The sequence below is a fragment of the Sinohyriopsis cumingii genome, chromosome 10 (assembly GCF_028554795.1).
Source record: "Sinohyriopsis cumingii isolate HCF-2022 chromosome 10, ASM2855479v2, whole genome shotgun sequence".
Classification (NCBI taxonomy): Eukaryota; Metazoa; Mollusca; class Bivalvia; order Unionida; family Unionidae; genus Sinohyriopsis; species Sinohyriopsis cumingii.
This window is the reverse complement of record NC_142970.1, coordinates 100634398-100653089: the sequence shown is the minus strand read 5'-3', so window position 1 is coordinate 100653089 and position 18692 is coordinate 100634398. Positions and strand designations below refer to the sequence as shown.

General features: G+C 34.8%; 1 protein-coding gene across 8 annotated transcripts in view; it reads left to right on the top strand.

Annotated features, from left to right (window-relative positions):
• The window catches only part of LOC149790726 (uncharacterized), a 239247-nt gene that overhangs the window by 162064 nt on the left and 58491 nt on the right, over positions 1-18692 (top strand). For all 8 annotated transcript variants that reach the window (XM_089972776.1, XM_089972780.1, XM_089972775.1 and 5 more), the window contains 5 exons: positions 4696-4758; positions 7060-7263; positions 10423-10587; positions 14167-14379; positions 18011-18172. In XM_089972776.1, coding sequence (XP_089828902.1) covers positions 4696-4758; positions 7060-7263; positions 10423-10587; positions 14167-14379; positions 18011-18172 — 807 coding nt within the window. The remainder of the gene's footprint in view (positions 1-4695; positions 4759-7059; positions 7264-10422; positions 10588-14166; positions 14380-18010; positions 18173-18692) is intronic.

Genomic DNA, 18692 nt, shown 5'->3' with positions numbered 1-18692 from the left:
AAAGATTCCCAGACGGTTGTTTTTTCATATCCTACAAAATGATCAATATTTGCAAGGTTTAACTTGCATTTTTAGATGCACATTCTTGCAATGATAAGAAATATTTACTATTTATATTTTATTTCTTTCTTCCATTGTGATGCCTTGGTGATTAGCATGCTAGATATGCAGCTATTTTTGTGTGGGTTTGAATCTCACACAGCCAGCCAGGGTTGGCTGCTGTTTTATGTCTCCAGCCAATGCATTTTAATACTTTTGCTTTGGCACTAGTCATTAATGTGCTGATGTACCAGTTAGTCTTTCAGCTTATGCCACTAAAACACTTGTGTGTTCATTAGTACTTTCAAGACTGGACTATTGTAACTCAATTCTGTCTGGTTCATCTCAATATCTGCTCCAGAAACTTCAAAATGTTTAAAACACAGCTGCTCGGATCATACTTAGAGTACAGCAATCAGAGCACACCTCCCCGCTGCTCTGTACCCTACACTGGCTATCCATTCGATCCAGAATCAAACACAAAATTTGTTCTCTGTGCTATGTTTCACTGTTGGACTCTATTCCAACATACCTATCCGACCTCACCTATGTGTACGCACCAGCAAGATACTTACGCTCCTCTTCTGACAGTTGTATACTCATTATTCCCACTATGAAAACAAAGTCATATGGACAGTGTTCTTTTGCATACCAGGGCCCAGCAACGTGGAATGAATTGCCCACTGAACTTAGACACAAAGACACAGTGATCACATTCAGGAGTGCTCTCAAAACTCACTTATTTCAACTGCAAGAACAAACTTAAAGACCTAATAATGTGTCCTACCTTAAATGTTCTCAGCATGTTTTTTTAATAATGTTTTCTAACTTTATGGTGTTTGTTTTTGTAATCATGTCATTATATGTTTTTTATCTTATAGGTGTTGTCTAATGTTGTAAAGCACTTAGAGCTTCTAAAGATTAGGCACTATACAAAGTCCTCATTATTATTATTGTAATTATTAGTCAGTCAATTGATCCTCATCACTCCATAAATATTCTCTTATCTCTTATTCACTTATGTAACACTTACATAACACTTATATGACAGTTATATAACAGACATACTGAATAAGAAGCTTGATGTCGGGACTCGTTGACTGCTTATCATTTTTTTTATCACACTGGTTAGGGTTCTCAAATTTTTAAAGATGATCTTAATTTTACAAACTAATTGTTTGAATTTAAAAAGTGCTTTGCTCTTTCATGAAATAGTTTTGATATAAAATATTAGGCATAATTTGTTACATGGTTGAAATCATCTTTCTTGATACTGACTTATATATTCACATCAGGAAGTCAGACTTGAGTGAGTATGTATTCATATGGGGAGGTCACATTTGACTATGCACAGTTATGATCATACGTGAGCTGACAAATTTTTATTGCAATACTGTATGTAATGGCATACAATTTGAGTCCAACAACAAATAACATAAACCTTAGATGCCATTATATAATGTGAAGTCAGGTCTGGGTCTGTGTTATTTGTTCTACTGATTCCAAATAAACTGCATAGACCCAGATTTGCTGGCACATTTTTGCCATTACAGTCAGACTTGTACGAGAGTATGTAAAGCAATTAATTAGCCCCATTAATGTCTTCAGGCACAAAGGGTAGTACATGAACTTAGTCTCCCTAATGTCATACATCACAAAGGGCAAGTACTTGAACGTAGCCCATTAATGTCACAAGGTACAAAGGTCTAGTACATGAACTTAGCCACATTAATGCCATAAGGCAGAAAATGCAAGTACATGAACGAAGCCCATTAATGTCGCATGGTACAAAGGGCTAGTACATGAACATAACCCCATTAATGTCATAAGGCACAAAGGGCAAGTGCATGAATTTAGCCTCATTAATGTCATAAGGCACAAAATGCAAGTGCATGAATTCAGCCTCATTAATGTCACAAGGTACAAAGGGCTAGTACATGAACTTAGCCACATTAATGTCATCAGGCACAAAGGGTAGTACATGAACTTAGTCCCCCTAATGTCATAAGGCACAAAGGGCAAGTACATGAATTTAGCCTCATTAATGTCATAATGTGTGAAGGGCAAGTACATGAACGAAGCCCATTAATGTCACAAGGTACAAAGGGCTAGTGCATGAACATAACCCCATTAATGTCATAAGGCACAAAGGGCAAGTACATAATCTACCCATGGCTGATGGTTTTGTGCCAGTTACATGCGATTGATCCAGCACATGAGATCAGTAGTTTGACTTTTCAATCAGTAGTATTGTATATCATTGTAAAATACACATATTTTAAGGTGATTGAAAACTGAAAAAGTGCATTTTTTATGTACTTTCTTCATATTATAATAAAATGGCAAGTTTTCAATATTTATGACCTTTGGATATAAAAATAAAAAACATTGTTAATTAATATGAATAAGGATATTGTTATTGAAATGAAAAACTTAAAGACATCACCTGTTCACTGCAATGATTTGTTGATAAAATCCACATGGAAATTTAGTTTCCCCCAACAAGTTCACCACCAGGTGACCACTGATGATATTAAATGTGAGACAAGTTTCACACTTGACAGGCTATTGGAATGTGGTAGTACAGAATTCTTGAGCCAATCTAAAATAAGGTTTCTAAAGTGGGTGTGTTTGGAACAGAAGAGTCAATGCTCCTCTTTGATGCTTGCTTGGTAATATCATTATCGTCTTAAAATCATCTTGCTTGAAGCTCGCAGTGTAGGCTAGGGACCCTAGCAACTTACCTGGTCCCACTTACGCTCTGATTTCCAAGCATTTTTGTAATATTTCTAAGATGGTATTTAGCTCTACTGGTCACTGTCCAGAAGAGTGTATAGCATGGCCTGTTGGCCAGAAGACTGTATAGCATGGCCTGTTGGCCAGAAGAGTGTATAACATGGCCTGTTTGCCAGAAGACTGTATAGCATGGCCTGTTGGCCAGAAGAGTGTATAACATGGCCTGTTGGCCAGAAGACTGTATAGCATGGCTTGTTGGCCAGAAGAGTATATAGCATGGCCTGTTGGCCAGAAGACTGTATAGCATGGCCTGTTGGCCAGAATAGTGTATAGCATGGCCTGTTGATCATCATCTGTTGTTCATTTTATATTCATTGTCCTTTATCAAATGTCTGTCATCTCTTTCACTAAAGGCTGCCTAATGATGTCTTGTTTGTCCTCAAAGAAAATGATGCCAATCTTAGATCCAGTATGGCTACTTTGAACCATTTATTAATGCTCAAAAATATTGGATGGTCTAGATACAAAGAAGAAATGGTCTTGTTCTGTTTTGACATGCTGGAAACTCATTTCAGCTAGTAGATCATCAGTCCCATCCTGGGACTCTTGTTTAGCATTGGGAGAAAGTGCACATTTTTGTTATTTTGACATGAATTGACCAAGAAAAGATAAAGTGTTCCCTTTAATATTCCAATAAAAAACATCCTGAAAAACAAACAAACAAATACGACAAAAGTGTAAATACATACAAATATGTTTCTGCCAAAATCATTATTCATTGGCACCTCCTTCGCTATCTCACCTCTGCCAAAGGTCAGCTGATTTTTAATCAGATTTGTAAGTCATTATGAACTATCTTTGTTACCTATAACACCTCAATATATATCCTGCCTTTGCTTCTCTAAATTACAACAGTAAGTTAATCAATATGCAGCTTGATGTGTTCTTGTCTGCCACTGTGTAACAGTTTTTTATCAGATTACTCAGCATGCATCATTGCACAAGTCATTGAATGTTTGGAACAGATCTGGTGCCCAATGGATTGGTTTTGCCTAGTTTCTACAGTGTGTAGATAGAATGTGTAAAAATAGTTCTGACCCCACTGCAGTTTTTTAATTTTATTTCTTCAAAAGTGCTAGATTGCAACCACATCCATGTGACAGAGTATTTTTGGTCATAATACCAACTGAATCACATGTATCAGTATAATTCCTCATTCCTCATGATCTTAGAGTCCATGTTGGCACTGTTGAAGTGATGTCCCTTGTTTCTCTATACAGTAATTCCCCAAACTTTATGCATTGTCTTCCTGTAATTCCTACTGAGGCATTATATTCAATAAATAAATCTACTTAAAATGCTAACTTTGCTAATGATTATTTTGATAGTGAGATCATGTGTTTTTATCCTCTTCCCCTTCACTCACCAATGATTATTTTGATGGTGAGATCATGTGTTTTTGTCCTCTCCTTCTTCCCTCACCAATGATTATTTTGATGGTGAGATCAAATGTTTTTATCCTTTCCCCCTTCCCTCACCAATGACTATTTTGATGGTGAGATCATGTGTTTTTATCTTCTCCCCCTTCCCTCACAAATGCTTATTTTGATGGTGAGATCATGTGTTTTTATCCTCTCTCCCTTCCCTCACCAATGCTTATTTTGATGGTGAGATCATGTTTTTATCCTCTCCCCCTTCCCTCACCAATGCTTATTTTAATGGTGAGATCATTTGTTTTTATCCTCTCCCCCTTCCCTCACCAATGATTATTTTGATGGTGAGATCATGTGTTTTTATCCTGTCCCCCTTCCTTCACCAATGATTATTTTGATGATGAGATCATGTGTTTTTATCCCTCACCACATTAAGCAGTTATTATCTTGAGCCAAAAAGTATATTAATTTTCTTTTGTCTTTTCAGGGTCTACCAGGTGTTGATGGAATGCATGGGAAACCAGGACCACAGGGACCTAAGGGAGATCGGGTAAGGGGCCTGTTTTCTTTGTAAACTTTTTTCTGTCAAGACCACAAAATGAAGTCAATGAAGCAATCGCAAAGAAAATATTATATGGTCAGAATGATGTAATATGGGGGTCTTACACATACTGTATTTGTTGGCCTATAAGTCGATATGGATTGTAAGTCGAATCCACAAGTTTAGAAACTTTTCCATCCTTCATCCATATATAAGTCGATGCTGTTTATAAGATGAGGGCAGATCAATGCCTCAGATTGTCTTTTTCATGTCATTCCACACATCATTGTGAATTTTATCCTATCTGTAACTCAGCAACCTTTCCGGTCAGGATCATTAAATGTAACTAAAAGTACTTGATCTGTATCACATGAAGTATTTTAAATGTATTATGTACTTTTAGCTACATATAATGAAGCTGACCTGAAAAATTTGTGAGCTACAGATAGGATAAAACTTGCAATGGATATAAACTATAATAACTTCCAGTTTCGTAAATATTAAAAGTATCACTTTATGCTATTTCAGAATAACAGCAGTAACGAAATTGCATCATTAATGATAAAATGCTTTTTCCGCAGTTTTTGGCAGAAGAGAGATACAGAGAGAGGGATGCATATATATTTTGATCTCATGGTCTGATATATGAGAGGGAAAGAGATTTCAGTTTTTCATGTGCGTTTTTGTGTGTTTTCTTATACCTTATTGCCCCTGTTTAGCTGAAGCTTTAGTCAAAGAGAGAAAACTTTAATAAATGTAACAGGAACTGTAAATTATGAAAATACATGCCATACTCCTTCAGGGTTTAAACATTCACAATAGTTATATCTATGTAGACTCCATTTTGGTTAAATCCCAAGAATACCTATTTCACATGCTGTCTATGCTATTCTTTGCAAGTATAACGACCTCTCCAGTCCAAACAGATAAGATTTTTTTTAAAGTGCATGTACTCTTCTTGTACTTAAGCAGCAGTTGTTTTTTGATCCTTGCTCGTGCTAGATGTAATTTTAAATTGTTGTCAGTTCATCAGCATGTTCAAAAGATTTTACTGGCTAAGAAATTTACATGAGTAACAACCTGGCATTTCCTTTCATTATATGGTGTGGTATTCGTAATACCCATGGGTAGCCTCATTTCCCTGTTGGTAGCCTGATCTGATCTGGTCTGCCAAATCTTGACTTCAAACAAGTGTTAGCTTGGAATGACTGAATACAGCTGTGGCATGTTTAATTAGCAAGTAAAGACAGTGAAAAGCCATGTGATTCTTGGATAATGGAAGTGACAACAAAAACTAGAGGAATTGCTTAACTAGTGGTAATATTTGATAATGGAATATGGTACTGCACTCACACATGAGTAAGATCAGTCATCAAGTAAGTGAACAATACAATACAGATTTACAATCGTGAAGACATTTCTCTTTCTGTCTGCCTGTTAGTCTGTAAATGGGACACAAGTTTTATTTGATCATTAGGTGCAAGAAGAAAATTGTGATGGAATGTGTCTTTGTCATGGTTATTCATCTTTTTTACTTGAAAATTCTAATGCACATATATGTAATCAAATTTAAACAACCTATATTACAAACAATGTACATTACTGGTGCATGCTGCTTTAGTGCAATTACATCTGATGTACATTAATTTTTAACACTAATGATCATGTAATTGTGTAAAATACTCAATGTGGGATCCCATATTTTTTCATAAACAATCTCGTCCCCAAAAATTGTTCGTACATTTGGAGAATTAGTTTCCACATGAAAAACATGATAAAGAGAATCTGATGGCATAATCCATATATAAGTCGATCTGGATTATGAGACAAAGCTAAAATTTTCTGGTCAAAAACTATCATCTTATAGGCCGGAAGATACTCTCTTCAAAAACAGTCTTCCTTTCACAGTTATATTCAGATTTTTGGATGGCAACATATAAGTAAAAGGGAAAATGAAATAGACTACTTCTAGGTGGGTTTTAGCACTAATATAGTTGTCATTGGTAATTTGATTGTCACATGTCATTTAATAGAAGTTCCATAATACATCATGCAGCAGATGTTATAAGACAGAAGGATGTGTTGTAATCAATAATTGATTACTCAAACCTTATTGCACTGCTACCCGAAATTTGCTGTTTCCAGCTTGCAGCTTTTGTATTTTTCAGTATTATGTTCAAGGAATTCTCACTTCATTCAAGTAAAACTGGGTGTTCAGCTTGTTACCAGATTTTCACCTAATGCACAGCATTTACAATTATCATTTTTTTCTTCTTTTGCACAGTGAATTTTTATTTTTATTTTCTTCAGGGAGAAGATGGGATTACAGGAGAACCAGGTCCAGCAGGTCCCATGGGACCACCAGGACAGGATGGAGCAACTGGAAAACCTGGTTTACCAGGTAGAGATGGCTTACCAGGACACCAAGGCTTACCAGGCCCTCCTGGACCACCAGGGCCTCAAGGAAGTGGAGGAACTGGGGGTACTGGTCTCATCGACATGGATTCTGTTTTTGTAAGTGGTCTTGACCTCTTTGACATTTGCATAATATGCAGTCCTGTTTCAATTTCATTCAATTTAATTTTCAAAGCATAGAAACTGTATATAGTGATATGTACATTTTTATAAGATGTTGCACTGCTGAAGCTACATTTACTATTATATACAATGTGCAGACGTGATTTTTCTCCATTTTCAAGCGGAATTCTGCTTTTCACCTGAATTGAATCAGATTTTCTTGATATTGTCTATTTTTTATATCATCTCCGATCTAGTTTTTTAAAACAGGTGTGTCAGCTCCTATTTTGCAATGACCATTGTAAATAAATGAATAAAAAGCATTTGTCTCACTTTACAATGATAGCCCATTCAAATTGTTATGGTCAGTCTTTCATTATTAGCGGGCTGCCTTAACAATGTTTTAGTCCACATTTTGTGGGGAATTGACATTTTTCAGTTAAGGAAAATGGCAGCAGTTTTTAATTTTTAAAGGTGATCTGTTGTTGTAAATGATATCTGTAATCAACAAATAGCTCTCAGCCAGTGTACATATACGGAATGCTCATCCCTGTAATGCAACGTTTGTCTCCCAATGTTTGTTTCCCTTTTGCAAATGGAATAGTATGCATGCTGAGGACAGTGACTGAGTTTCCCAGATTTCAGTGTCTGTCATTTGCAAGGTTGAGCCATGATAAAAATTATATATTGTTAAATTGCTTTGTAGCAGAGAGGTTTAATATATTTTGAGGGATACATCCATTTGTATTGTAAATTATGCTTTTTTCTGGAAACAATTCAATAAAAGTTGTTTAAAAGAATATAATAACTTTTCGAAGTGCAATTAAGATAGATACACGTATAATGTACTTGTTGGCAGCTTTCAGGCTGCTCCCCCATTAGGACATCCACCCATCCTTCAAATTTAGCAGATTGTAACATTGCAGTTATGTTTACAACATTGTAATGTTTTTGTTACATAGTTGCATTGACCCATTCATGTAGTTTTGAATGTGAGCCAGTTATTAGAAGACTGCTTTGCTCCTTTTGTCTTTAATTAGAAACTATTTCTATGGAATTCATCAGCATCGGTCCCTAGCAGGCTATGATTATACATGTTTGGATTTGTATATGTATGCTGTACATGGATACGGTATGTGGACACGTTATTAATGTGATTTCCTATATAATCATGGGTCTCAGACTTGTGGCCTGTGGGTGCAAGATATATATGGCCTACAACAAAACCTGAAATTTTAAAAATAATTAATAATGCAAATTCTTTCTTCACAGCCAGCCAATTTTTGATAAAAATTTGATTGTTTCATTACTTCTTGTTTTCAACATTTCAACTGGCTACCATTTATATGAGCCACTTTAATGAAAATGTTTCAGTTATGTGGCACTAATGTACTAATCCTTGTGTGACCTTCATGGTGATTTGTGTTTTGAGACCCTTGATATATGTAGTGTGTAAGACCTTTAGTTCTTGTTGACATTAGGCTACTTGAGATAACAGGTCTTGGAAATGACTACTTGAGATATCATTTGAGAGATTTCCCCATTTGATTTGTGCATGGAAATACTTGAAATCACCACAGGGAGCAATTTAAGAATTGTATACACATCTGCAGATAAAACTGTGTCTGTATCGATATGTATGGAATCATATGCAGTATTTGCAGTTATCAAGAGTTTGCCATTTCCATATTTGCATATGCATCTGTATGTATGGAAGCTTAGGTTTAATAATGCACATATTGAATGTAGTCTAGTACTCTAAAAAAAATTATAGTTTTTGGCAAGAGTTAACTACCAAGTAAACCTGTAATGACTGTTGTATTGTTTCAGGTTATAAGTTAGTGTGGAGTATAACTAAATCAGTGTGGCATATATATACTCTTTTATCGTTCCATAATTCATATACAAGTTTGACCGCTCCAGTGGCCTAGTGGTTAGAGTGTCCACTTTGGATGTGGGAGGTCGTGGGTTTGATCCCCGGCCGAGTCATACCAAAGACTTATAAAAATGGTACTAACAGCTGCCTCGCTTGGTGCTCAGCATTAAGACGTTAGTGTTAGGACTGGTCGACCTGGTGTCAGGATAATGTGACTGAGTGGGACATGATGCTACATGTCTATGGCATGATGCCCCAGTGCTAGACATCACTATAAACTGACACACTGCAGACATCATAGTGATATGACTGAAAAATTGTTAAAGCTACATTAAAAATCCAAATCACACAATCACACAGATATATATATATATATATATATATATATATATATATATATATATATATATAATTTCAGTGAAGTACAAGACCAAGTTCCACTATCAATACCTATGGTCTCTATGATACCAAAGAGTGTTTTAAGTTGATTATTTTTAAAGGCAAAATGTACCAATTTATATGATGACTGCTGGTATCTGTTTGATGACAGATATGGTTCTTGTTACTTGACAGATATAGTCTTTATATGATGAAAGATATGGTATTTATACAGTGACAGGCCTGGTATTTGTATGATGCCAAATTTGGTATTTGTACAATGACAGATTAAGTATTTGTATGATGACAAATACAGTATTTGTATGATGACAGATATGGTATTTGTATGATGACAGATACATTATTTCTATGACAGATATGGTATTTCTATGATGACATACAGTATTTCTATGATGACAGATACAGGATTTGAATGATAGATGTGGTATTTGTATGATGACAGATACAGTATTTGTATCATAGATATGGTATTGGTATGATGACAGATACAGTACAGTACTAGTATGATATATATGATATGTATACAGTGACATATATGGTGTCTGTATGATGACAAATATGGTATTGTACTATTACAGATAGAGTGTTTGTACAATGACATATATGGTATTTGTACAATGACAGATACAGTATTGGTATGATAGATATGGTATCTGTATGATGACAGATATGGTAATTATGTGATGGCAGGTATGGTATTTGTACAGTGACCAATGTGGTATTTGGAAAATGACAGATATCATATTTATATGATGACCGATATGATATTTGTACAGTGGCTACTGTGCTGTTTGTATGATGACAGATGTGTTATTTGTCTGATGACAGACATAGTAAGAAATATGGATACAGATTGTGATTACTTTACACTTTTCTCACAGGGATCTGGAGACTTGCCTGTGGGACCACCAGGGGCAAAGGGAGACCAAGGTGAACCAGGTCTACCAGGGACTCCAGGAATCCCTGGTGAACCAGGAGCCAGAGGACCACCAGGGGAAAATGGTCTACCTGGACTGGAGGGTCGGAAGGGAGAGAGCGGAGAAAAGGTAGCATGACATTTTACAATATCTTACCAATTCTTTTATTATTTATTTTCAGTGTACTTTTTTTTTACACAGGAATGATTTCAAATAATGAAAATGTCTTATAGATGTTGTGTAATACTCGAACATAAGATGACAATACCTTGAAAGATAATACACATTGATACTGTGGATGCAATTTTAATACAAAAGGCTATAGATGCTTGATTGCTTTACTAGACAAGAAGGAATACTTTTATCATTATTTAGTCCAGACAAGAAGGAATACCTTTATCATTATTTAGTCCAGACAAGAAGGAATACCTTTATCATTATTTAGTCCAGACAAGAAGGAGTACCTTTATCATTATTTAGTCCAGACAAGAAGGAATACCTTTATCATTATTTAGTCCAGACAAGAAGGAATACCTTTATCATTATTTAGTCCAGACAAGAAGGAGTACCTTTATCATTATTTAGGCAAGACATGAAGGAATACCTTTATCATTATTTAGTCAAGACATGAAGGAGTACCTTTATCATTATTTAGTCCAGACAAGAAGGAATACCTTTATCATTATTTAGTCAAGACATGAAGGAGTACCTTTATCATTATTTAGTCAAGACATGAAGGAGTACCTTTATCATTATTTAGTCCAGACAAGAAGGAGTACCTTTATCCTTATTTAGTCCAGGCAAGAAGGAATTCCTTTGTCATTATTTAGTCAAGACAAGAAGGAATACCTTTATCATTATTTAGTCCAGACAAGGAGTACCTTTATCCTTATTTAGTCCAGACAAGAAGGAATACCTTTGTCATTATTTAGTCAAGACAAGAAGGAGTACAGTTATCATTATTTAGTCAAGACATGAAGGAGTACCTTTATCATTATTTAGTCCAGACAAGGAGTACCTTTATCCGTATTTAGTCCAGACAAGAAGGAATACCTTTGTCATTATTTAGTCAAGACAAGAAGGAGTACCTTTATGATTATTTAGTCCAGACAAGGAGTACCTTGTCATTATTTAGACCAGACAAGAAGGAATACCTTTATCATTATTAGTCCAGCTTTGGTCAGGTGAAAAACTTGAAAGTTGTTTACTTTTAGCTTTGTGGACTACATCAAACTTAGTATATGGGTTTATCTAGAACTAAATGAGCTGTTATCAGATTTAAAGACAAAGACCACAACAAAGATGTTTGTACTGCACTTGTTAACACATAAAATAAATAATTGTTAAACAAATTTTGGTTTGCTGAAATTTTCCTTAAATATTGGAGCATATTTCACAACGTTACAGTAAGAAGACTGAGCAAAAAAAGACTTTTTATGTTCATACAAATTATTTTAAGCCATTCCAGACTCTATTCCTTCGACAAAGTTTGTAGTATTTTGTAGTTTCTTTATTATGAACTCTGTATGCAGTGCTTACTGAATAAATTATTTTACTGATTTCACATTTTATGATAGGGAATCTAGTAAGAAAATAGAAAGAAAATGATAATAGGAGATTAGTACTTACATTTAAGATGAGAAATTTATTTGTTTATATCAAGACTTCATAAAAGGTATACATGCACTGGTGTAAGATCTTTAATGTATTTTTTTACACATACAGATTCTTACTTGATGAATAGACATGATGTCAAGGAGACTTACATTCAAGAAGGAAGATACCTACATTTAATACACTGGGGTGCAAGCATACATGCCAACCATTATGCTCTTTGCATAATCATTACGCTTTTTTTCACAAAATTATGCCTTACACGTAAACGTATTCGGATTATGCATTTTTGGTATGTCTCCCTCCCCAACAAAATTAATAATTTGTTTTCTTATTTTTATTAACATCCCATTAATCTTTCAGACCATATTCTAGAAAAGACAGCTTCTTCGTAACTACAACATAAGAGTATGCTTGTCTGTTGCCTTGCATGCACTTTCCTAGTATGTTCTATTTATAGCAGCTGCCCTATTTCCAAGAAACCTGCTGCTTTTACTTTCAAACATTTGAACTTGGTTTATATTTATAACAGCTGTATGGCTTAGGAGAGAACTGACTGGTTTTCTAACTTTTTGCTTGCAGATTCTTCGTTCTAATTCGTATCCAATACAAAACCAGTCTGTAGGTATTTGGCGCTAAAAGTCAAGTGAGATTTATTCTAGTAAAGCAAAAATGTTTTCTAAATAATTTCACTAATGCATTAGAAAAAGACAAAAAACAGGTTCAAAGATGAATACGTGAATTACACAATGCAGCATTCAATTCTAGGGCAGCTTCACGCCCACTGCAGGATGTGTGGAAAGGATTTTAATATTGGTCATGATGGTAAAACAAAATATCTTAAATTAGCTCATTTTACAAACTCCAATACTAAGGTAACTTGTAACTTCTTTTTTAAAGCAGAACTAATAAATGCAGAGGTGTTATTTACAGAGTTCTTAATAGAATATGGACTACCCCTAGCTGTAGAAGACTACATTGGTCCTTTGTTCAAATGGATGTTTCCTCATTCCAAAATTGCAGGAAATGTGCACGTGCAAGAACAAAATCATCTAATATTGTTAGGTGTTTAGCAGAAGATACTTCGCTTAAAACTGCAGAAGCCATGAAAATTGGGCCATTTAGTATTGCAACAGATGAGCAGTGATTATGATGACAAAACATTGTACCCACTCTCAGTAAGAGACTTTGACAATGATTCCACTGGAGTAAGCATTTTTTATTTACCTGTTAATGCTTTGAATAAACATAAGTTGGCAGAACTGTATGGGGTTTTCAGCTGATAATGCATCAGTGATGACTGGAATTGATAAATGAATTTCCATCATTGTTCATATCAGGTTGTAGGTTTTCTCTGTCATATGATGAACCATGCTGCAGGAAGGTCTGCTGATAAATTGGCATTCTACCTAACAATGTACTTCATGCAGACAGAGTTGATGTGCAATGGCACCTTATTTCCCAGCTAAAAGATCCAATAACTGGAAGATACATTTCCCCTTCTTTGTCAGGTTATGCAAGGAATATTGGTTCCTTACCATTCTAATGCTGACTGTGAGGGATTGTTCAGCATTGTTGATAAAAATAAAACTGAATTCAGATCCAGGATCTGTAACCTATCACTTGGTTCTCTACTGGTGTGCAAGTCATTAATAATCTCAGCTTGTACAAAGTGTTTTGAAATGCAGTATGAGAGACAGTTGCATTTTAAAGCTCAAAGTGTTATATATGATACTTTGAAGCATTAATTGATGTAAAAAGACCAGAAGGGATAAATAAATCATTTTGCACATATACTCATTTAATTTTATCATGTTTTATGTGGTTTACTCTTTTTCTGCCCTGATTACTCTTTTTGTCCACTTGGATGACACTTTTTTCCTCGCCAGGGGTTGGCATGTATGTGGAAGTGATTATTAGGTCGTGGGACATTAATTTTGCATGATGCAAGATTTTTGACCAATACAATAGGAATGCTAATTTTTCATAGTTAAAGGGCATCATGTGAAAATTGGAAATAGCTTTCAAAACCAGGGTCACCTGACCAAATATACATATACTATTGCATTAAATAAATTAATATTTCCTTATCAGGGAGAAAGGGGAGAACAAGGAACCCCAGGCAGAGATGGGCAGTCTGTCATTGGGCCTCCAGGCATACAGGGAGAATCAGGCCTTATGGGACCACCTGGTCCACCTGGACCACCTGGACCACCTGGCCAACCAGTTTCTGCCACAGTGGGTCTTGAAGGCAGCGGTGATCCAGATGACTTATTCTTTGGTGGCAGTCGTGTCAAAGGAGAAAAGGTAAAAAATGAAGTCAGTGTCGTTAAAGAATTCCCTAACAATAACAACCTTCTTATACAGAACTCTCACTATAAGGCCCTTCATTGTAACATGATTCTTATTATGAGGTGAGTATGGTAATATGTTCCATTTTATTCAGACGTAGTACAATTCTGTGGATGACATACTTTATTACAAGGTGGTGTACTCTATACCTTCCATGGAAAGTATTAACATGATGGAGTGGTGTATTGTGTACCTCATTATAAGGTGATATACTATGTTTTTCATTGGTGGCATTATATCGAGAGAGTGCTGGATATTTTCTTCGGTAGATTTTAATTCACATTAAATTATAATCTAATTCTGAGCCTATATGTGTTTGCATCAGTATCAGAGACTGAAATAATCCGAACCTTTCTCCCCTTTTTGTTACAAATGTTGATAAAGTAACTCAGTCTTATAAATTGCAATTAAAGTAGCTATAGATTCATTTCCAAAACATATCTTGTACCATATGTAGTTGCTTGTAAGTTGAATCCAACTGCAAACAACATAGACTCTGATCTGTCATTACCTGATGTACCTACAAATCAGGGTCTATGTTGTTTATTCTACTTTTTACACCTCACAAACTTCATAGACCCTGATCTGCCAGTCCATTATGCAGTTTGCAGTTGGACTCGACTGTTAAATGATTTTAATGGTACTTACATGGTGATGCCTGACAGGAAATCTTTTTGTGAGTGTTCATAACCTGTTGGTTTGTCTTTCATTTTCTAAACTTATTTTGTATTTTGTTAAATTTTGCTTTTAAGCTATTGCAGCAAAATAATTCAAGAATTCAAGGTACTGAGAAGGATTGAAATGCCACTTTTTTGACTTAAAGCAAAATAATTGTCAGAAAAATATAAAAATTAAAATTCTATTGCTGGACAGCAATGAAGGATGGCATGATTGCTACTTTCTTGTCTTGTGCAGCATAAAATAGAATTGACCTAATCCATCATTCTCTTGTATAGCAAGCTTTGTTTTCAAGTGGTCCATCTTGCAACCATTAAAGCCATGTTTTCAAGTGGTCTTGCAACCATTAAAGCCATGTTTTCAAGTGGTCTTGTAACCATGAAAGCCATGTTTTCAAGTGGTCTTGCAACCATTAAAGCCATGTTTTCAACTGGTCATGCAACCATTAAAGCCATGTTTTCAAGTGGTCATGCAACCATTTAAGCCATGTTTTCAATTGGTCATGCAACAAGTAAAGCCATGTTTTCAAGTGGTCATGCATCCAGTAAAGCCATGTTTTAAAGTGGTCATGCAACCAGTAAAGCCATGTTTTCAAGTGGTCATGCAACCATTAAAGCCATGTTTTCAGTTGGTCATGCAACCATTAAAGCCATGTTTTCAAGTGGTCTTGCAACCATTAAAGCCATGTTTTCAATTGGTCATGCAACCATTAAAACCATGTTTGCAAGTGGTCTTGCAACCATTAAAGCCATGTTTTCAAGTGGTCATTCAACCAGTAAAGCCATGTTTTCAAGCGGTCATTCAACCAGTAAAGCCATGTTTTCAAGTGGTCACGCAACCATGAAAGCCATGTTTTCAGATGGTCTTGCAACCATTAAAGCCATGTTTTCTTGTGGTCTTGCAACCATTAAAGCCATGTTTTCAAGTGGTCATGCAACCATTAAAGCCATGTTTTCAAGTGGTCATGCAACTATTAAAGCCATGTTCTCAAGAGACTCTGAAAAGTCTGAACAGAGTTCTTTGACACTGTGATTTGTACCATTTTAGTTCAACAGTGTTTTCTAAGTTCCTGTTTAATAAGTATATGCTACCCCTGTGTGTTATTTTGTACTGTACATTTGTATGTCCTTCCTTCATTTCATGTAGATGTTTAAATAAGTCCATTTTTTAATTTGTATTACATTTTTTTTACACTATTTGAACTTCCATTTATTTCGTGTAAACACTAATTGTTTGCAGTCACTCAAACTGCTTGAGCTTTGGCAAAAATGAGGTTATTTGTATGTATATGAGGTTATTTGTGTGTATATGAGGTTATTTGTATGTATATGAGGTTATTTGTATGTAAATGAGGTTATTTTTATGTATATGAGGTTATTTGTATGTATATGAGGTTATTTGTATGCATATGAGGTTATTTGTATGTATATGTGGTTATTTGTATGTATATGAGGTTATTTGTATGTATATGAGGTTGTTTGTATGTATATGAGGTTATTTGTGTGTATATGAGGTTATTTGTGTGTATATGAGGTTATTTGTATGTATATGAGGTTATTTGTGTGTATATGAGGTTATTTGTATGTATATGAGGTTATTTGTATGTATATGAGGTTATTTGTGTGTATATGAGGTTATTTGTATGTATATGAGGTTATTTGTATGTATATGAGGTTATTTGTGTGTATATGAGGTTATTTGTGTGTATATGAGGTTGTTTGTATGTAAATGAGGTTATTTGTATGTATATGATGTTATTTGTGTGTATATGAGGTTATTTGTATGTATATGAGGTTATTTGTATGTAAATGAGGTTATTTGTATGTATATGATGTTATTTGTGTGTATATGAGGTTATTTGTATGTATATGAGGTTATTTGTATGTATATGAGGTTATTTGTGTGTATATGAGGTTATTTGTAGGTATATGAGGTTATTTGTATGTATATGAGGTTATTTGTATGTAAATGAGGTTATTTGTATGTATATGAGGTTTTTTGTGTGTATATGAGGTTATTTGTATGTATATGAGGTTATTTGTATGTATATGAGGTTATTTGTATGTATATGAGGTTATTTGTATGTAAATGAGGTTATTTGTATGTATATGAGGTTATTTGTATGTAAATGAGGTTATTTGTATGTAAATGAGGTTATTTGTATGTATATGAGGTTATTTGTATGTATATGAGGTTGTTTGTATGTATATGAGGTTATTTGTATGTATATGAGGTTATTTGTATGTACATGAGGTTATTTGTATGTATATGAGGTTATTTGTATGTAAATGAGGTTATTTGTATGTAAATGAGGTTATTTGTATGTATATAAGGTTATTTGTATGTAAATGAGGTTATTTGTATGTATATGAGGTTATTTGTATGTATATGAGGTTATTTGTATGTATATGAGGTTGTTTGTATGTATATGAGGTTATTTGTATGTATATGAGGTTATTTGTATGTACATGAGGTTATTTGTATGTATATGAGGTTATTTGTATGTAAATGAGGTTATTTGTATGTAAATGAGGTTATTTGTATGTATATGAGGTTATTTGTATGTAAATGAGGTTATTTGTATGTATATGAGGTTATTTGTATGTATTTGAGCAGATAAGAGTTTTCTTCAGGAGGTTCGACAGAGTTATGGGCATTGTGAATCAGTGTTACATGTTCACTAATGGGAATGGCTTGTAATAGCACAGCTCATGAAACATTCAACATACCCTGAAACACTGCAGTTCCTTTATAACTTTGCCACTCTTTTGGGCAATTAACCCTAACCCTATTCTTTATCTGGATACCTTAATTTTGTGAAGCTAAAAAACATGATTTCTATCTGAAATTGTCACAAGCTTTAGAAATCTATTCTGTGCAGAACTATACATGACTTGAATGTTTTTAGGGAGAGGCTGGTGAACCAGGAGAGCGTGGAGAGAAGGGTGATCGTGGAGAAGCAGGACCTCAGGGCCCACGTGGTATGGATGGGTTACCAGGAGATGTGGGACCTAGAGGGTTACCAGGAATACCAGGTGCTCCAGGTGAACCAGGTCTTGTAGGACTCATGGTTAGTACACTTGATCAATTTAGAAGGTCCTTATGTTAAATACTCTGGTATTCTAAAAATAGTATCATTCCAGTCTGGTTCAAGAATTACTTATCAATAATCAGATCTGGTTGGCATCAATAAAAGTTCATATTCGAACAACTTTTGGAATTCCCTTTCCAGTGTGAGACAAAATGCTGCATTTCATGTTAGAGTTCTTGTTAGCAGTCATATGTTCCAAATGACATATTTTGCTTAGGAAGTATGAACACTGTAAACTGATTGATGAATCAAAAGGGCAACAGAACATGACACGAAATCAGTACCTGTCAGATCTACATATTGATAAATTGTGGTCACTCCACAATTCTCTGCTTAGTTAGTATGCCACAAACAAATCTACTGTATTTGATGCAATACCCACATTGTTAACATCAAAATTATTATATAAGAACAGCTCGCATAACAAGCCCTCACTGATAATATAATAACAATGTTTCATCATATATTTATACATCCTAGAAGAGTTAGGTCCCTTGGG